The sequence below is a fragment of the Spodoptera frugiperda genome, chromosome 28 (genome assembly GCF_023101765.2).
Source record: "Spodoptera frugiperda isolate SF20-4 chromosome 28, AGI-APGP_CSIRO_Sfru_2.0, whole genome shotgun sequence".
Taxonomy (NCBI): domain Eukaryota; kingdom Metazoa; phylum Arthropoda; class Insecta; order Lepidoptera; family Noctuidae; genus Spodoptera; species Spodoptera frugiperda.
In genome coordinates this window covers 4,391,779-4,414,346 of record NC_064239.1, presented here as the reverse complement: position 1 = coordinate 4,414,346, position 22,568 = coordinate 4,391,779, and the positions used below count along the sequence as shown (strand labels likewise).

Genomic DNA, 22,568 nt, shown 5'->3' with positions numbered 1-22,568 from the left:
ATGAGTTTCCGATATTTCGGATTAACTGTTAATCCGTGATCATGGCGCTTGCAACAGTGCTGTACTGGCTTTCGAAAACATGTCGGCAAAACACGGCAATTTTCCCTCCCAAACACGGTAGTCCGAAATATCTTACTTCTTGGCTTCGGCTTACAAATTGGTCGTGGTCGGGTCAGGCCCGTCCAATTTGGGACGTGTAGTAAGAGCTTTATACTAAAATCTTTGGTTTTATAGTGATGATCTGTGCCTAGCAGTAGCACTATAGTAGCTCAGTTATAGTGAATTTGTATAATCTGTGCTGCTTTTTTTCAACGTTTTTGCTTACACCTATAGTTAGTTTGTTGAAGTTTTTGAAAATTTATATTTAATTCTTTCTATTGAGGTTATTAATTAGGTATAACTTTCTAAATATATAAGTAATATTATTATTTTAGATAAGGCGAATTACGTGTAAAATGCCTAAACACAAGAAGCAAGCGAGTTCTAGCAGCTCGGATAGCGACGATGGACCAGTCGACGTAAGTTTAAATGCAATCTTATTGGTTTAGTTAGGAGATAGGTACTTTTACTACGGTACATTTGTAAATCTGGTGCTAATTGCACATGAACAGTAATGATAAAAGTTTTCTTTCTAATACACGTGTACATGCAAATGCCTCGTTTAAAATTAAGTAGTAGTAATTAAAAGGCTTAATTAAAACTAATAATCCGTATTCACATACGGTATTACTCGTTCGAGCTATAGTGTCCAGCAAACCCATGGCATGGGCTTTCGTCCACACACCGGCCGGCATATTGGCCTATTAAGTGGAGCGCGCCGTTAAGTATTCACCGAATAATTTAAGCCAAAGGATGTCTGTACTTCGAGTAGGCTCGAAGGAAATGACTTTCTTTCAATTTCACCGAGCTGACTTGGTGCAAGCCTTTGAGCTGTGAGTTTTGCGGTCCACACATTGATTTTACGTCGACTTCCAGTAAAACTATCGAGTAATACCATAATTATGAGTATTGACAATGGACCATACGCATATACTTAAGGTTTTTCAAAATTAACGCCATGTCATTACATTCTATTTTTAAAAACCTTTTTATCAACAGTAGACATAGTAGGTATTTAAAACTTCTTAACATTACTCATCTGTGTTGTATAACTTAATTGATTTTTGCAGAGAAACCCTCCAGCAGAAAAGAAAGCTAAAATGGGTGACAGGACAGATGACAAAGAGCCAACATGGGTATTAGAGGGGAAGAAGTTGGTTAAGGTCAGAGAATTTAAAGGCAAGGTATATGTAGATATAAGAGAATTTTATGAAAAGAATGGTCAACTGTTACCAGGCAAGAAGGGCATTAGCATGACCCCAGAACAGTGGAAAAAGTTGTTGTCACTTGGTGACCAAATAAATGAAACACTTAGTTCCTTATGCTGAAAGCAAAATACATGTTGTTGTTGTTTTTCATTATTCTGTGTAATAAATGTGAGTTATCTTAAAACTGCTTGTTTTTATTTATGCATTACTTTAGATGCCACTTTAGAATAATTGGTCCACTGCATGTTATATTGGCGTGATTTTAGTTTATTGTCATTAGGTAGGTAGATAAATAGTGTAGTGGCTTTCATTGGCATAATTTTGTAGTTAGATAATGCGATAACCAACTTGATAATAATTTATCAGAGTAGAAGTTGGATATTATCTTGATTGCATCTACATGTAATGCAAAGTGCTCAAACTGCACTAGTCTACTTTTGAAGGTTTATGAAGCAATTTGATAAATTAAGGATATTATTTTAATTGAATTTCCTCAAAGTAACTATAGATGTTTAATTTTTTTTTAGCCACTGATTACTCATAAATAAAACAGCCAGATTAGTACTTATAAGCATGTTGTGATATGTACTTACCTTCTTGTTGACTCAAAATAGATACTTGATGAAAATAAAAAGCATTTTATATTAAAAGTCCTTTATTGACAATATAAGACTTGAAATGTAGATGAGGCAGAGTCGCTTTACAGTTCCTACCTTTTGGTTTAAAACCATTAGGTGTACATCATAAAACTATTAAAATAAACAGGTACAATATTGAGCAACCCTCACTTTAAATACCATTGATACATAAGAGCAAAAACAAACATATTCTGTATTTCATTATTACAAAAAAATTACTGTATTTATTGCAATGTATAAAAATACGTAATTAAATTCTATGAAAATAAAAAAAAATGCAATTACTCCTGTGCATTGTTTGAATATTTATCATACAAATAGATACTGAATAGTTTACTGAGGTTGTCTGAGGTGCATAGTATGGACTCCTGATCAACCAGTAATTAAATTGGATAACTTTAATTTCATTCGAAATCACTGGGCAGTGGGGCTTGTCTGCTGATAGTGTTATCATTATTCTAGATAATAAGCAACAACTGTTACAAAATCTTTTTGTGCATTTTATGTAAAGCACCTCAGACAAGTGAAATGTTTTTGCCCTAAAATGCAGTTAGAATCACGGTACAAAGTCCTACTGAATGATAGACAATTAGACACTTACAAAAAAAAAAATCTAGTACCAACTAGCGAGAAAAAACTAAACATGCTAATCCATCACAACAAATTGGAATATACTCATACCTTGTCCCACAAATAAAATTAAACATTATGTATACTTATAAAGGAGGAACGCGTATATCAACCTGAGATTTGGATTTCAGATCATCATCAAGTGCACCTAACAATATAAAAATACATGTACAATAGACACCTACTACTTAGAAAGTATATCATTTGATAAAATTGACTAAATTTAAACCTAAATGGAAACATTTGGCATGAAATTACACATCTATTGTATGACATATTATATGGCATGAGTAACAATTTATTTATATCTAATAAACATGACTAGCGTTACTAGTAACGTTTCAATTTAGTCTTACATGCTATGAGGACAAAAGTTCAATAAATGCCCGTTCAATGTGATTACAATCAGTAACACAATATATTCATGTTTACCCTGGACTAAAGTTATATTTACAAAGACTTAAAAAATGAGAAAGACAATACAATTCATAACGATCAATTCGTTTAAATCAGTTGTTTCTGTATTGGTCTTGGTCCTCAGTATATAGAACTATAATATTATATTTGAAATATAAATTAATATGAAACTTACATCAAATAACATAAAACAGTATGGTAAAACTTACATAACATAAATCTGATTTCAAAAATCAAAAGCATACACTTATTTAGTTAGTCACCTAGATTATCGCGTTATAGTAAACAGCTGCGATGCTAATTCATAAAGGTACGCGTTCATTTTATAACAACGCGATAAGAAAATATACGTAAATATTTGGCTGTTCTTATAATGTCCAATACGATTTGGCTTAGAAATAAGGAACAAAATAAATTATGAAACTCAAATAAATAAACATTTTGACTGGCAATAATCGGCTTACATACCTAAATAACATTGGAACATTATAAATGCATAATAATGTATGATCGCATACCTTTATATTATCTGAATACCAACTACCACATACAAGAGTATTGGGCACTTACATACAAAATGTTATATTTTCTGCTAAAATAATTCCCGACATTCAAAAACTTATTTAAAAATATCTTATTTTATCTTTGGCTTGATATGGAAACATTCAATTTTGAAATGATCACACATTTCTTGTACCTGTAAAATACAAAACAATATTAATAATTATTTTAATGAGGATTTTTAACATACATATACTAAATGTAAGAGGGCAAACAGAAATTTTAGAGCACCACTTAGGAACAATCCTCATCTATACTAATACATAAAGCTAAGGGTTTGTTTGAAAGCGCTAATATGCGAACTACTGGTACGATTTGAATAATTATTTTTCTGTTGCATAGTGCATTTATAAATAACATAAAATTTATTTATAAATGCACTATGCAACACAGGCTACAAGCTATCACATAGGTGTAAATATATGTAAATACAAAAGTAAATCACGTCTCTGTCTCTTTTTTTCACCTAAACTACTGTACCGATAATAATTCTCTTCTGTTGGATAGTCCATTTGTTGAGGAAGGTTATATAATATCACGCTACAATTAAAAGGAGCCGAGCAGAGTGTATGGATATTTATGTATAAGGGGCCTAATGATACTGATATGATCCAGTTAATATTTGATTCTAATCGACCTCCTAAGACACCAAAAAGGTAATAAATAATCAACTGAAGGAAACAAAGAGGACATAAAACTTACCACTTTAGTACCATAGTAGATATGAGCGATGGAACTGGCGACGCATAGACCAGCCAGTAGCAAGAGCTCTGTGGTAGCAGACACGGGGAACATGAACACCGTGCACATCACCAGCGCGTACGGAATCAGCAGACCGTTGAACGCCTCGCATCGAGTATCGCTCATTTGTGACACTATTAGACGACACTGGGAAATAAAAACACGATTATATCTCTTAATCAGAGGTAGATTAAACATAGAAAGCGCTCCACGAAAGCACCACACTACTAGGCCTGCCTTCTTTGCTTCAGAGATATTACGGCTTTGCTCTTATCCTACTAGGTAATTAGTGGACACAAGGGCATTTGACAATATTTAATTTAGAATAAGGTTCGATGGAGTTGGCATATCCTTACTGGATAAAAATCCCATTACTTTTATTAAATAAAGTTTTTTTTTAGAATCCTTTAATTATAGTTAACAGTTTGCCTTGATCTTGAACTTAACCTTAACCTTTAGATGCAATGCATGCATTCAATGAAATTGCAATTATAATAGGTGCTATGGTTAGTAGGTACTTAGCATGTAATACGATTAAATTATAAGTATGGCTGTAGAAAATAATGTGCATATCTGATAGGCATTGTATTTAAATCTCTTGCATTTTTGTTTCCCTTTCAAACTGCCTTGTATGGAATGGTTGCCCACGAATGTCGATGTGAAAGCTAATCATTGATATCAATTTTGCCTGTTTAGTAAAACTTACGTTAATGTTAGAGAATATGGTTCCGGTTAGTATGTAGAAGATTCTAGGAGCCCTGTTGATGATGTCAGTCGGCGAGTAGATGGCCCAGAGAGAACTTAGCGCGAAGAATATGAACAGGGGCACCAGGGGTCGCACCGCCTCGCTGAACGAACGCATCTTGCCTGTTTTGTCGCGATACGATCTGAAAATGTAGAGTAAAAATAAGTGAATTACTAATTATAAGTATATTAAATCAGTCATGCGCAAATTATGACCGCGCATCCGGCAGTCCACGGCCATAACAAATGAAAATTGATATTATAAAATGGCCGGCAATCATAGTAATTTTACCATATCCAGCATTAACCGAGGTTATACTTAGTCCTTCATTGAAAAGTTTTTAATTTTTATCGTTTAGTAGTAGCTTTTCCTAGACTTTTACACCTACCGATGTTTGCATTAGCATTGCTTAGTTACGCTTGATGCAGCGATAACATTAAATAGTTATTATTAGGTACTATAGAGATATATGCTTTAGCAATAGGTAGTACTAACAAAACTTACTTGTAAATATTCCACAATATGACAGTCTGGCTGGTGAGCATCGCGGAGAAGTACAGCACGAACTCGAAGATGACGCCGGGCGTGATGTTGCCTGGCAGGGGGATGTGCCACGCTTCGGGACCGAACACTGACGTCACCAACAGGAGGATACAAGAACCCTGGAGATAGCAAACATGGTATTCCTAAAGTTATATACTTCTTAGGTCTTTTTGACCACCTCTCGTTTCGGTCAGTCTAATTGGCGGATCATCAGTTCTATTAGAAAGTGTATCAGTTAACACAAACTTAATCTGTGGTGATAAACATTTCTTATGTAGAACAAATACTGCTATGTCACTTTAAATTATTTTTATTGACATTTTTTCCCATTCAGGTCTTATAGGAGAAAGCCGAGCGAAGGTCCCGAAAATCCAGTAGCAGAAGTAAGTCATACACACAAGGATTGACTCTTTATTATTTGCATTTTAAGTTAACCACCTTTCTCTTACATCTACTTTGTATCTATATTAAAATTTGCCTACAGTAACACGTTTTTATAAGTTAAAGTTAACTCACAATCATTGTGAAGTCGTATCCCCAGGGCAGGAACATGATTCCAGTGTTGTACTTCTCCCAGTGCGTCAGATAGAAGTTGAAGAATATGTTCCATATCAGAAACAGGAACCGTAGGGTGCTCACTTCATCCCTGAAAGGTAATACATTCATGGTTATAGAAAAAAAGAAACATATGCAATAATAGCACCATAAGATTAAAAAAAAAAACAGTTTAGTTCATAAAAAACATCAAATATCTGAATGAGTAGGATTTCAATTCGACTGAATATTTTATTTAGGCATGTAATTATTTTTCTCTTAGGTATGTTAATTGGGTACAAAAATGTTACCTATACGAATTAATACGACATACGGCAAATTGAGAATATTTAACATCAAGCCTACAAGCCGCAATCCATACACCTAATTACCAGTAGGTACATAGATTCTTATTTTTATGCAATCACATCATCCAAGGTAACATCAACGAATCGTATGATTTAATAATGTCGATAAAAATTAATCAGATACTACAATGATGATATATCAGATTTAGTAGTCTATTGTAAATTGTGTTAAATTGTTTTTAGGTATTTCAAAATAATTATAGGAAATTACTTGACCTATCTATTTTACAGAAATTGTGATTCGTCAACATCATATTTTCTGCCATTATGTAGTAGGTACAAAATGACAATACATAATTATTATTTTTAGCTCAAATCCTTACCGAAGTACATAATATGCTGCAGATTAAAGAAAAAAGAAATTGCCCCATTTAAGTATTTTAAATCTTAACACTAATATTATAATAAAAAATACGACATTATTTTTTGTACGTTGACAAATTATAATGCACGTCATACTTGCAGACAACTATTAAGATATACATAACGCGGAGTCATTATAGTTAGCATTTTTTTATAAAATTAAATTATCACAAAAAAAGTATCTAACGCGTGACTTGGTACCATCTGCTTCACAACGATTAGGGCTTAATCATTCTGTAAGTCTTCTATCGCTTCACTTATCTCGATACACTACTTATTTGAAAATCACCTGATTTTTGATAACAAACAGGATACAAGTATATTACCAAGGTAGCGGAAATTATATCTAACATAACAATACGCCTATTCACACCTGAGGGAGAAGGCAAAGATGTGTCATAAATCCTTAACACAATTTTCAATATTTAAAAAAGCCCCATTAAAGTTATATTAAATAAGCTATAGGTAATTTATTTTGCTTCTTTTCTAACAATATCTTTTGATTTATTTCGTTACGGGATCCAAGACAGTACCGGTGTTTTCATGGTGGTATCTACACGGAGTGGTTTGGCATTAATCGGGGTGTTAGACAGGGCTGTGTAGCATCTCCTTGGCTGTTCAACTTATTCATGGACAGTTGTTTGAACGATTTGAAAGTAGGTGAGTGTGGGTTAAGAATGAGTGACACAGTGATCAAAACATTGTTGTACGCCGACGACCAGGTACTTATTGCCTCATCGGCCGAAGAACTACAACGAATGATCACTGTGATGAATGATGCTTTTGAAAGGAAAGGTATGAAAGTCAATGTGAACAAGACGAAAGTGTTGGTGATAGAAAGGAATGAATTAGTAACAGAATGCCAGGTAATGATAGGTGATGAAAAATTGGAACAAGTGAATGAGTTTGTGTACCTAGGTTCTTTATTTACGAGAGATGGAAAGTGTGAGGGAGATATTGAAATTAGAGTGAAAGCGGGAAATAGTGTCAATGGTGCTTTACACTCTGTAATGTCGAGTAAAATTATATCCAGCAAAGCTCGACTTGCGGTAATACAGCGTGTACTAGCACCTACACTTATGTATGGTAGTGAATCATGGGTGTGGCAGAAGAAGCATGAAAGCTGGATTAATGCGGTGGAAATGAGAGCCTTGAGAAGTAAGTGTGGAGTAAAACTGAGTGATGGAGTGAAAAATAGTGTTGTTAGAGAAAAGTGTGGTTTGAAAGACGATGTAGTGACAAGGATTGAAAGGGGAATGTTACGATGGCTTGGACATGTAGAAAGGATGGATGAAAACAGATTTACGAAAGAAGTATACAAGGCAAATATGAGTGGGACCGTCGGTAGAGGGCGCCCCAGACGGACATATAGCGACCAGATTGGCGATATATTAAAAAAGGGCCAAATTAAAAGTACCTTTAACCGACGAGCATGCATGAAAAGACTGATGACTGTTGATGAAGCGAAAGAAGTGTGTAAGAACCGTGGCAATTGGCGTTCCATTGTCTCTGCCTACCCCCATGGGAGACAGGCGTGAGGTTATGTATGTATGTATGTATCTACTGTAGATCCAGGCTTATAGGAGTTGCAGTAGTTTTGGGAAGAGTGGCGTAATATTGTACGATAAATCGGCCTTCGTAAATTATCAATTCTAAACACGCATCGTTATATCAATGTTCACCCTTTCTAGATAGCCACAACTTTCCACATACTATCTACTACTACCACAAAAATGTAAATCAATTTGTCTCGCTGAGATAGTTCACTATCTAAGTGCCGGATATTCTATCTGACAGTTCTGCCCTTTACCCGATATCTTATCAGCATAAAAAAACTATTAGTGATCCGCCCTTTTTTAATAGTTAACAAATGGACAATGGTCTGACTGTTTCTATCATTTTAGTATGGAAATATAGTTTATTATCTTTAATACTGCGATGTGCCAAACTATGTATGTAGGTAGGGCCTTAAGTCATAAGCTGCGAACTACCTAGCGGATTTGTCGGGGTTCTGACTCGAAAAGCAGGAGTAGGAACGTGGTGGTTTTTAGTCAGCAAGAGTCTCACACTCCCTCTCGCCTCACCTAAGGCGAGAGAACTCATTGCATGATTTTCTCCCCTTAAACAAAGCGCTCTTTATAAGAAGTTTTCTTACATGGCAAGACAAAATTGTATTAAGTACGTCACGACATTACGGACTCTCCTATTTATTATTCAATAGTGGAAGAAATTCAGTTCCGGATTTATAAATCTGTCGACCTAAAAGTGCTATACAAATCCACATTATGACGAAAAAATTAACGAAATATGTAAATACGGAGGCCCATATTATATACCTACCTACATATTCAAATATTTGCTCCATTCTATATCTCATTTCAGCAATTCAATTTGATTATATATTATATTTAAGTACCGCACGCGTATAAAAATATTGAGTGCAAATAACATTGAAAATGTATGTCGCGTCTATTACGTTTCTTCCGTACACTATACGTATACTTGGCACATCGCGATTACGTATAATAAGTCAACGGTCAAGGACATATAGTACTTAAACACAGCAATTTTTACTTGATTTGTTACTATGGTGAGCTATTATCTTGTCGCAACTCAGATTTGGTAGCCAGGTTTCAGTAAATCACTTGGTGATTGCTTTGTGTCATACAAAAATCTGCTTACACGACGTTCAAAACGTTTGGGCCCAAATAATAAAGTTTCTTATAACTTCTAATTAAAGTAATTATTATTCATCAATCGCGTGTATTCGAAGCATGCGTCATAGGACCTAATCACCTAATTAGACGATTTCTAGCTAAAACTTTTCTTATCGGCACGTTTATTCGTAGGTAGTCACAAAAATATGCTATGTCCAATCCAGATTTTTATGATTCTGTTCATATTTAATAGTAGCTAAGTTTGTCGATAAAATTAATTAAGTATTTTTCCGAACAATTAATTACATGAATTAACCGGTATATGAACGGTAGGGGTCACGTTTATGTATTATGATAAACCTTTTACTATTTTCGGCAAGTGATATACATATCGAGAGCAATATAATGTTTACACATAATAACTAAAGTCCACGTTTGGCGTATCTTAATTTCATTAGGTAACAATGGAAGGGTATAGTGACATTACGAGATCAGTTGGGGCGTATTGCTAATGACGGAATCTAATATTGGCATATTTTAAGTGTTTTTAATAAAAATCTGAGTGGTATACCTGCCAAATATGCTGTAGAGGAAGGTGGGAATAAGGACAGCAGAGTACGAGTCCAGTCCATGGTCGAAGAGCTCTCCTAATGGGCCACTGGTACCGGTGCGCCGAGCCTGTTTGCCGTCGATGCCATCTGTAACATTTCATAGTTTCGCTGAGTTTCAATTGGACATAGCTAAACCAGTAAAGACAATAAACCTATGACGATATCTACTACTGTTTATAAGATAAATACATTAGGTATCTATTTAGGTACGATATAATAATATAGGCATTGAATTGTACCTTAATTAATAACTGTGTGATATGCTAATCCCAAATAGGAAGTAAATTAAAAAATCTCTATTTTAGTACACAAATTATATGCGAAAAGGTGATTAAGAATATCAAAACAGTCAATTAGCATACATCATTTGCGTGTTCAATGATTTTAAACAATTTTGAAGCAAGGTCATTGGTTTAAGAATTGCACGGCCAATGTGATACGTCCGTTTGATGTGGAGCATTGCCGGCGATCTGCCTTGCGCGACTCGGAGCGTAGAAACACGTGTTCAGCACGCCCACTGTATGGTAGATAAGTCTTTTGTACGATTGAACTCGTCGCGCCACTTTCATTGAGGATTAACTAGATTGAATGAATAGCACGTTATGCTTCGAATAGAATCGAACATAAGAAAACGATATTTACAAGCCGCGTTTAGGCATAATCTTACCTCATAAACTGATTAAACAATGGTGGTGCGATTTATTTCACCGTTGCGAGTTTTTACTGGTGTAACGATAATGTTACCTGCAACCGGTTTGTGAAGGTCACCTTCCACATATTTACCGGATTTACTACATTTTTCCTTTTATGTCATCCTTTAAGTATTAATTTATGGAAACAAATTAATTCGAATACGGTTGCTATATAGTTCTATATCATAGGGCATGATGTAGAACGTTTCTTTTCAATTAATAGTTCTCCATTTCTATATTTTACTAGAACTACTCCTAGGAACTGTTTAAATTGCCAAGTAATGACAAAATTGGCATCTAGAATCCTGTGGTCTTCAAACCGTGATCACAGTGTGGTATAATTTGCAACTTTGACCTGGCTTGAAATTACGTAATTATAGTCTACCTCAAACTAGATGTTTAACCAGCTATATGTTTAAAAGTTCTTAGCTATTTAACAATATTGTTTCCATTATTAAGCTTTTTGATATTAAAGGATTTAAAACTATTTTATATATTTGTTGACAACTAGCTGTTCCCCGCGACTTCGTCACATAGAATAATGACTTCTAACACAATTTCAGTTTTATATTACTATATAGCCTATGTTACTTCTTAGTACATCAGCTATCTGCCAATAAAAGTCCCGTAAAATACGTCCTGCTATTTCTGATATTAGCCAGAACAAACAGACAGACACGAATCGTAAAAAATATTATTTAATGAATGTATCGTATGTATATTTATGAATATTTCAATATTACAAACAGACACCCAAATTATACTTATTAGTCCAGACTAGATGTGATGTTAGTAAACAAACGCAGTCACACAAGCAGTGAACTTTGCTATTAACTGCTTATTTAAGTAGATAATAACAAACGTCTATGAATTTATCGATCATACGACAAAGTAAATAAATATTTATATCCTCTCTATTAATATAAATATAACAGACCAATAAATGCACAGATAAGTAGTGTGTTTGATTTTAAATAAGAAACAAGGATGTGATGAAACGTCTACTATCACATGACACATTAAATTTAACATTAGATAAGAAAGGGCAACAATAAGAATGCGCGAATGAGATCGAGCGGCCACCATCACAGTGTTCACAGCCGCACATAGTTACTACGTCTTTGATTTGTTTCTTTACACTGTAAATGAAGTTTAAAGTTTATTTTTTTATGATACTAGCTGACCCAGCGAACTTCGTACCGCTTTCGCGTAGCAATGATGCTCTACTTTATTTTGTATAGCTGAGTTATGTATGAGTCCCTATTCAATTTGAATTGGAATCTATAAATATCCTCCATATAAAAATGAATCCATAATTTCCTGATCTCACTATACCTGAAAAGGACTTTACTAATTAAAAAAAAAAACAAAATATATTTTCATAATAGTATTTATTTCATAGGATTCAATCATTTCACTGTCCTGCAGGCGCCTTATCGGCTCTGATGACAATTTTGTGATTATCTGATGGCATGCGGTCTAATGCATTTGTGAATGTCTAATGCAACTAATTCATTGTGTTGAAGGAAAAATGTTTGAAGTTGTTCATCACAATGGATCTCTTTACTGAGTTGTTGTGTGCGCAACGCTGATCGACTTCTCTTGCTGAATTGTCCATAAAATATATTTGCAAAAATGTATAGTCTTCAACAGGCACTGGCAATAAGGAACCTGTTTGATGATATATTTGAATCCCTGAATCTGCAAGAATATAAATATGTATACAGGCAATTGTATAGCAAATTGTACCACCATGTGGCTCGCAAAATACTGCCACAATACTTTACATCATTTCAAATTAAAACTACTTTTAACCTCGACATTAAACAGCCTTCCACGGCAGCTTTAGGTAGTAGGCTTTACCAAGAACATCTTGCTCATGCCACTATAAAATACAACATGTTATAAATGTTGCTGATTAAGTCTTCGGATTATAGACTATTATTAGTAATTTGATTTATTGTTTACAAAATAAACACATCACTGACTCGACATATTTTGCACCAGCTACATGGTTTTAAAACTAAAAAAAAAACGTTTGCCATTATACTTACTTGCTAAAAGTAGGCAAAAAATTGTCTCGTATAACTTTTGTTGCCCCAAATGATGTCATTTGAAAGCAATTATTGTACTGCTGGATATGAGTCAAAAATGAACCAATGAATGTAGTGGCTCTGGTGGCGGTACCAATGGCGTCAATTTGACTTGGCCGCTGGCGCAACACAATCCAGAGGCTTAATTTTTTAATTCCAATCCCAATGTGGACACACAATGTTCATTAGTCCAATAGCAACAATTTGCTCTGAACTGTAATCAATTGCCACATTATAACTGAATGCAGCTTTGTGGGGATTAAACACAACATTTCTATCTTGATATCGATTCAGTTTAAGTTCATTTCGCGCTTCGCGATGCTCATCAGTTTGATTTGCTCTTATATTTCTTTGACTTGCCGTATTTCGAGTTCTGCGGCCTAAGCTTGTACGTCTGGTTGGTAGCATTGTTAAAAACGAAATTCCAACTGAAAATAAAAAGCTCTCATACATTTTCTGCATAACCGTGTAGGGCAAGTGACCCGGTTGTGGCCACCGACCCCTTTGTGGCCACTTGGGCCTTCAAATATTTATAACTAAGGCATGGACAAATAAATTACTCTGTGATGTACAGTATTTAAAATATTGAATATTGGAGACACTGATACCGTTGGCAGCTTTGATGTGTCAAACTTCACTTCGATGCAACAAGTCATTATTTTTAGTTGAGGGTGAAATTGTTAAGATCTTAACAAAAAGGCTAAGGCGAGCGGGTGAGGATTTGGTTTTTATTTTTTTAATCTTTGCTTATTGTTTGGATGTTTATGTTAATACTACATGAAGAATATATTGTCTAAGTGGAACTAAAGTTATTTTGTCGCCATATTTTTCTGAAGTGGGATTATTAGAAGGTGGCCACTAATGGAGACAAAATTATGTATTTCTCCATCTTTGGCCACACGGCTGGCCAAAACTTTTGTACATAAACGCCCCACTTCTAGTCATTTATCGTAATTTATTTATTATTTTTCCTTGGCTTTACATATCAACAAATACATATTTTTCATTTTCAGAGATGCAATAAATTGCCTTCACACAAAGGGAGGTCAGTTTACTTTGCAGCTTTTACCAACGTCATATAAATGTTGATCTCTTTATTTGTAAGTTAAATTCAAGTGAAGTAATAATATTTCATATTTTCCAGACTAAATGAAAACCATTGTTTCTAAAATGTCAAATTTAGTTAATAAATTTTGATTACTTTTATTGTATTTATTGATGGCCAGAACTGGCACACGACCGTGGCCAAAAATGGCACAAACTCCCTTTTTTTTTTCTTTTTTATACAGTTATTTTTCTATTGGACGTTCTTAAAAAAAGGGTTTTCTTAGGCAAGATTAATACATGTTAAATGACTTTTTACAAGAAATATGTTCGTGATAACAAAAACTATAAGTTAAGAAAGCCTCAAAGTCGACAAAATTCTTAAAGTGGCCACAACCGGGTCACTTACGATATACCAAATTGTAGTATTGTGTAGTCACCAAAAGTTACTAAAAATCAATAATGAAGATGTAAACTTACCTTGATTAAAAAACACTTATTAGCAAATAAAAATCTTCTTAGTCTTTAAAACTCGAAGAAATATTAAGATAATCTCTCAGAAATATTGAAAAATATACATTTAATTTTGCATATTTTAAAAAACGCGCAATACGAATGTCAATGTCATTCACACCAATAGACTATATTGAAAGAGCATCGTTTGTTCGAAAACGTGAATAGAAACTTTAATTTACACAAAATAAATTTCTGAACACACGCGTAACTGTTGATAATTTGTCATTATTTCTGAACGCCCGCATAATTAATATTTGAGGAATTTCTATTAATGCTTAATGCACTTTTCAACATTTTCAATAGATTAAAAAAAATACAGACAATTGTTTATTCACCCTTTTCATAGTTTATGCATAAATGTCAATCATTATTTACAGAATTTGAATTTAGAAACAACAAATATTTGACATGTACAAATGAAAATTTATCGAATCTAGCTTTTGCCCGCGACTTCGTCCGCGTAGTGGTGTTAGTGGTCAAAATGCTGCCGTATGTCATCTAAAATGTGAATTACTTGAGAATATGTTACTGTTAGCATTTTTAAAGATATGTATTCCAAAGAAACCACGACCGCCGATTCATCATTTTATAATCATGATGAAAAGTAGCCAAGGTTATCTATATTATTATCCTTTAATTTCCTATATATTGCCTATCAATAAAAAAATACATTGTATCGTTGTTATATTCCAAAAAAAGAACATTCGTGCAAGCGTAACCTCAACACAAACAGGATTACTTTCGCATTTATAACATTAGTATGGTAGTAGGGATATTGGCGATTTAAATAAGTATATGTGTATTTAAATAAGTATTAACGAAAATGACGAATTTTCAAGCAAACATTAATCTCCTCTATCAAACATACTACGCCTTCTACCCTTTTTATTAAAAAGTAGCCTGTTCTTTCGCTCCTCATTACGTGTCTAAATACAAAATTTCACTGTTACAGCTTTAAAAATGACGAATTTCCATATGACCATTCATCCCCTATTTTTACCCACTCTCCCGTATTTTTTGCAATAAAAAGTACACCATGTTCTTTCGTTTATCTTTAAGTGTCTAAATACAAAGTTTCACTGTTACAGCTTTTAAAATGACGAATTTACATATGAGCAGTCATCCCCTCTTTTTACCCATTCTCCGCTATTTTTTTGCAATAAAAAGTATCAAGTAAGGTCTATTCTATCTCAGTACCAAATTTCATCAAAATCGGTTCACTGGTTTATGCGTGAAAGCGTAATTACAGACAGACAGAGTTACTTTCGCATTTATAATATTAGTAGGGAATCTATAGCATTTGTTTTTTAGTATCCAATAGCATTTATCCAACAATGAACTTTATCCAATAGCAATAAAGCTCAAATTGACTCTACGTATTAGTTAGAAAACGTTTGTATGGGATAAAGGAAAGGGCAGTTTTTAGGGTTTTTCCGTCAATTATTTGATATTTTCTCACCTTTTAAACCTTCCCTGGACTTCTACAAATAATTCAAGACCAAAATTTGCCAAATCGGTCCAGCCGTTCTCGAGTTTTAGCGAGACAAAGGAATAGCAATTGATTTTTATATATATAGAATAGAATAGGTATCGTCAAGCCTTTATTCCCCGAAGAGGTAGGCAGAGGTGCACTTATGGCACATAATGCCACTGTACAATGTAAACCCACTTTTCACAATTTATGTTGTAAGTCCCCTGGTGGTGAGCCTATTGCCCTATACTGTGCACATTTCCAGACTGAGAAATTTTCAAAAAACCGGAAAAATCCAAGTAGTAGTTCGGGAATCGAACCCGAGACCCCTTGTACGGCCGTCGTTCTTGCAACCACTCGGCCAACGAGGCAGTGTAAAGTTTACACTTTATATAATTTCACTTTCGATTTTCACAGTCATTTGAAACGCTACGGTAATCTGCCAGATTGAAACGATATTGTCACCTACATAATATTATGTATATAAAATGCATATCAATAAAACCTATTGTTTTCTCGGTTGGCTTTTTTAAATGTAATCCTTTCCAATAACATAATCTTACTTTTATTTATAAATTATTTGTCTACTGTTTATTGTGTATTATTTATTGTATGTTTTATTTTTAAGTATGGATATAATTATAAAATAAACAGCTAATGTTGCCTCTCTGCATCACCCTAAGGTTGACTGTTAGAGAATGCCAAATTGGCATTAAGTCCACCAATGTATCAATGTACATAAAGTGTAAAAAAATACAAAATAATCAAACCTTTTAAATAGTATGTACTATACATACTATTTAAAAGGTTTGATTATAGTATAGATAGTGTGTACTATACATTAAAGCAAAATTCATTAAAATCAGTTAAGCTTCAGCTACTTAACTAGGTTTCAAAGTGGGGCAGACAAGAAGAAAGAATTACCATTTAGGATTAGGCGGGATACTCAACACACTTATGTATTTACTATTTTATCACTACGTAAACGAGACACATGCGTCATAATTTGCTAGTTTAAATACAGTTTAATGAATAATGACTAGAACAGAATAAATTAATGAATAACTATGTCCCCACTTCACACACGAGTGAATACGAATAATATTACTTTTGTAAACATACATTATACATAAATAGATAAGTATACATAATATATAATACCTATAAATGTAATATCAAGAGGTTCACGACTCTTGTTCCAAGATACGAAAATTTTCTATTTTAGTAGTAGTAATATTCCTAATACACGCGTATTATCACATGTGTGACATACACCAAGTACATTGATATCACACACGTTCAAAGTAAATTCCTAACATTGATAAAATTATGAAAATGTTGCGTGCGTATTTTGTTACTAATTGGCGGCTACTATCGATATTTGTTTATAACGTAATCATTATTAAAACGTACTTTGATTTAAATAAAGATTAGAATATAGAAAAATATATTTAGATAAATATGATTTATCTACACGTGTTTTAAAGGAAAATTACTCTTAACTTTAATCGTTCCAATTCTCATTCGGCTAGGTTAGGTTCTTTTGTCTTTCTTTTCTTTTATTCTATTTTTAACAAATGGTTACATAAATGACGCCCATCATTGTCATGGTCTCAAGTCTACCTAGTCAAAGTTTAGTACTTAGATAGAAGCTTCAAACATTGTTTCTTTAATGTAAAACTAATACAGATGGTTTATCATCACAGGTTTTATTTATTAACGTTAAGAGAGACTTATGTGAGCATCTCCAGCTAAACTACGAGCGTCAACAATAGGCAGAATTTACTTAGGTGTTGGTACTGCGCGTACGCAACATACGGGCACCTGAACTACAACAATAAAACCGCTAATTTTAAACGGATTTCGGTATATTTAGCGCCTACCACGTCATGCAGTTTGGCGCCACATTACACTGCGAGTGACGTCAGCAATAATTCAGATTACACCCGAGAGCTGCCGGTTTTACGAGTCTATAAAAATGTACATTTCGATTATGAAAACTGGAAAATCTATAAAGTGAGTGGGCGCTGTTAGGTACTTTGTGTGTTGCTAAAATATAAAGACGAGTTTCGAAGTCGTAAATTTTCTATTCGTTGTAAAAGCTTCCGTAACATCTACGTCAGTAATGGCACGGAGTCCGAAATTGTGCCCGGTATAATATGGCACTAGGCTCACCCAGTAGGTAGGTATTACATATATGGGACGCATAAGTCATAATAAAACTGGTGAAAAAAAAGGTGTACTTCGTGTTTACTTCTTTGGGCATAAAAGGCATGACACCCAAACAATAATGTGTGAATAGAAATTCGACATTACTGTTCAGTATAAAAATCATTAAGTAAATAAATATGCCTATGAGAAATATGCAATACACACGTGCTTGTCATAAAGTTCATACCACAGCTGTGTCAAGGGGAAAATTTTACTACTATTTACTATTTAAAGTACCTACAAGTCGCTTGGGCCATCTATGAGGTATCTCCACTTACATTTTTAAAGATCACAGATTAGAATAAGTTGACAACATTAGTACTAGTAAGTAACTAAACAATTTTGTCAATAATTTATGCATAATTATCTATTAAAATATGTACCTAAGTAAAATACTTAGAGACATGTCATAGTCATACATTTTAATTACATTTAAAGGTCAAGTTAGTTGGTAACTAAGGTAAGAATAACCCTGAATAATGGCTTCATAATCCCATAACTACATTACATAATACACATTTGTTAAATGATATTGTAAACTTTGTAACAATTAACTTGCTCATATAATTATATCCTGTATGAAAATAGCAATTACAACTATTTCTAGGCAAGAGTTGCATAAATGAACACTAAAAATTAAGTACATTCATGTGTAGTTCTCTTCGCTATAAAATAGCTCTTATCCTGCATTAATTATAATTTTAATGCAATGATTACAATTTGTAATCAATATTATTAATTAAGTATTCATAATGTATTTTTCTGTGTAAACCTTCAGATTTTTTTTTCATATTTCTATTTTTAGAGATGATTGACTGAATAGAATAATATTATTATAACTGTTGCTATGCAAAGTAGTTAAAATAAACATACATTCAATTTATCATTTTACAATAAAAAAATAAAATTACATCAGGTATAAAAGGTGACTTGAAGTACAGTCACTCTTGAACTAATAAAAAAAACTTGACTAAGCAATTTCTTGATTGTAGAGCATGATGAAATGCATCTTTTTATTACATCAATATTAAAGACTAAAATTGCAATTAGAGAACAGCTCCTATTTACTTCTAAATTAGAACATACATTCCGTCCATACCCAACAAATAATTTTAAAGATTTAGAGTAGGTATGTATGTATGTATGTCCACAGCCTCAGCACACACCTAGTAGTAAACAAAAACAAATCATGTGACACAATGTTTTTTTTAAAAATGACAAAGAATGGATCAGTACAAGACAGTGATTAAACTATATGCAGAAATGCAATTTTTTATGCTGAAAGAAACTACTGAAGCTGGTAATTCATAACAAAGACTTACCTAGAGTATATGCCACAAACAGGTTGACAGCGGAGACTCCCCACACCCACGATGGTATGTGATCTTTGGTGACATTCTCAGCTGTCATAGCATAGAACCCGTAGTCATAGTATGAGAATACAAAGAAGTTCAGCACAGTCAGCAGGAAACCAGTAAATGTCAGCAGATTCGGAGCGACCCATACTGGACAGAACTGGAACAAGTATTTTATATAAGTATATAGACATACATATCCCCATGCCTGTCTCCCATGGGGGTAAGCAGAGACAATAAAATACCAATTGGTACAAATCTTAATTTTTTTTGTGGTAAATGTTATTTAATTTGTTGTGTAAAGTAAGTCATTCTATGAATATTTAAAGTAGTGGAAATATGCTTCTGTATGCTACAGTAATTGTATGTGAAGAATGTAAAATAAAATTGAAAAACATATTGTTAGGCACAATTTTTGACCTAATATTGAAATTACTTTATCCCTCTGTTGACTTAAGTATTTGATTTAATTTGACTAGAATAGGAGTCCACCAAACAGTTTTTAAGAATAAGATAGGATTGAACACATAAAATAAATTATGACTGGAATCTTACCTGGACACACCAGTTCCAAAATGGGTGCATAACATAGTTACTGAGGACACTAGTATCCACAGAGTTATACTGAAACAAAAGGCGATTTTTATTATATTTCACGTAAATTGAGTCTGACTAAAATTGACACTTGGATTTATTTTTTGATGCTAAAATACAGTGTATTTATGTAAACTTTTACATCAAAATCATTTATTTGTAAGTTTGGGAAAGGAAGGAACACTTACTTTATATTTTTCAAAGCCTTTTAATTTATCCTCCGACAGGAAGCGAGCCATGACGAACGTTGAAAATTATGTTTTGTTATTTGAAAGCAATATAAATTAAATTCATTCTTCTACGACATCACACTTTATATTTCTGAATTGTTGTGACGAAATTACGAGAACGTTGCCTTTAACACGCGTATTTTTAATTTTTCACAGCGTAATTTCTATTTTAAAACACACACAACACCACACTCGCTCATTCGAAAATGACAACTAAAAAAATACGATGTTCATTCATTGACGTTGATGACATTAAAATTTTCAGCTGAAGTTGCAAAAACCATAGACTATTTCTATTTTATTTTTTTACCGAGTTCTGAGTACATTGCAATAAGAAACAATTATATAAATAAAAATAAATATATTATGATGAAACGCAAATACATATTTTGTCTTATATCTTTTACAATTATACATTATTAGTTTTGCTAGCCATAGACAATGCTGAGATACATTTTTTTTGTCTCTATGCCTAATAAGCCACACAACCAGGACGAATCTGATTTATGGAGGGTAGAAATCATGTAGAAATACATGGATACAAGTACATACTTACAGGCTGATGTGACTTTAACTACTAATGATAAAGTACTGTAAGTTGACAGTTAGTCCATTGAAATGTTACATGAGCTTTACATTTTTTAGAGGACGCAATTTTATTTTTTGATCATGTAGGGGGGGTCAATTGAAGCTTAACTTGAAGTTTGTGGGGTCACCACCCTTGTCCCTCGGCCGCCATCTTGGAAAAAGGGATGGAAACACTTTTTTTGCTATATCTCGGAAACTATGCATCGTAATAAAATTTTTAAAATCATAATTTGTAGAAAATTATTTTGCCTACAAATATGTTTAATAACTGTTTGCCCTAAATTAACAATTAAAGAAGTTATAAGTAAAAAAGTGAAATTTTGTTAATAAAATTTTCTCTTTTGCTCTATAACTTTTTTTTTACATTTTATAAATAAATGGCTTCTGACCAATCTTGTAGAATATTTTTCGAGAAAAATTTTTCCCTTAAACTGTTTTCAATTTCATTCATTAGAAACTCAGTTACAGCGCTCCGAAGTTAACCGGGTTCGTCAAATTAGTCCAGTCAAATAAGCTTAAATTAGGTAAGAATCTCGGAATGCGAGATGACCAGCTGTAATTTTGTAAATACTTGTATATTGACACCCTAAAACTTGTCTCAAAACCATGGTATATATGGTAGGGTGTAAGCAACTCTTAAAATTCAAGGTCAAAGGTCCCAAAAATCGTTCTTTTGCGGTTTTTTGGAAATATCTCATTTCCTATGGGTTTTTGGTATTTGTATTCATAATCAATATTGTAGAATACAAAATTCTCTACAACTTTAGTCTAAATTTTTTTTTACATGGTGAACCGTTGTCGAGTCAGAGGGCGGAGAACGCACGGTCAATTTTCCACTTTGGAAGCGTCTATCTTTCAAACAATTGAATTTGACGAAAAATTGTTTTAGAAACCATAACGTCTTTTTTAATGTCCTATCCATAACCAACCATCACGGATAGGTTAGCTGAAAAAAAAATGTCTGATGTGATGCAGTGACCGTGCGTTCTCCGCCCTCTAACTCGACAACGGTTCACCATGTAAAAAAAAAATTAGACAAAAGTTGTAGAGAATTTTGTATTCTACAATATTGATACTGAATACAAATACCAAAAACCTATAGGAAATGAGATATTTCCAAAAAACCGCAAAAGAACGATTTTTGGGACCTTTGACCTTGAATTTTAAGAGTTGCTTACACCCTACCATATATACCATGGTTTTGAGACAAGTTTTAGGGGGTCAATATACAAGTATTTACAAAATTACAGCTGGTCATCTCGCATTCCGAGATTTTTACCTAATTTAAGCTTATTTGACTGGACTAATTTGACGAACCCGTTTAACTTCGGAGCGCTGTAACTGAGTTTCTAATGAATGAAATTGAAAACAGTTTAAGGGAAAAAATTTTCTCGAAAAATATTCTACAAGATTGGTCTGAAGCCATTTATTTATAAAATGTAAAAAAAAAGTTATAGAGCAAAAGAGAACATTTTATTAACAAAATTTCACTTTTTTACTTATAACTTCTTTAATTGTTAATTTAGGGCAAACAGTTATTAAACTTATTTGTAGGCAAAATAATTTTCTACAAATTATGATTTTAAAAATTTTATTACGATGCATAGTTTCCGAGATATAGCAAAAAAAGTGTTTCCATCCCTTTTTCCAAGATGGCGG

At 33.3% G+C, this 22,568-nt stretch overlaps 2 protein-coding genes across 2 annotated transcripts; one reads left to right on the top strand and one right to left on the bottom strand.

The window, feature by feature from the left end:
- The first annotated feature begins 197 nt into the window (after window positions 1–197).
- Window positions 198–1,491, top strand: LOC118265624 (RNA polymerase II transcriptional coactivator). Its single transcript, XM_035578631.2, has 3 exons — window positions 198–332; window positions 435–518; window positions 1,170–1,491. The coding sequence occupies exons 2-3, from the start codon at window positions 456–458 to the stop codon at window positions 1,425–1,427; spliced, it is 321 nt and encodes a 106-aa protein (XP_035434524.1). The 5' UTR covers window positions 198–332; window positions 435–455; the 3' UTR covers window positions 1,428–1,491.
- Window positions 1,492–1,944: 453 nt separating this feature from the next.
- Window positions 1,945–20,548, bottom strand: LOC118265622 (ethanolaminephosphotransferase 1). The gene is made up of 9 exons (XM_035578628.2): window positions 20,280–20,548; window positions 20,053–20,121; window positions 19,465–19,657; window positions 10,076–10,202; window positions 6,099–6,228; window positions 5,544–5,701; window positions 5,001–5,181; window positions 4,256–4,441; window positions 1,945–3,689 (listed from the first exon to the last, which is right to left on the bottom strand). The coding sequence occupies exons 1-9, from the start codon at window positions 20,328–20,330 to the stop codon at window positions 3,627–3,629; spliced, it is 1,158 nt and encodes a 385-aa protein (XP_035434521.2). The 5' UTR covers window positions 20,331–20,548; the 3' UTR covers window positions 1,945–3,626.
- Between the last annotated feature and the right edge of the window lie 2,020 nt (window positions 20,549–22,568).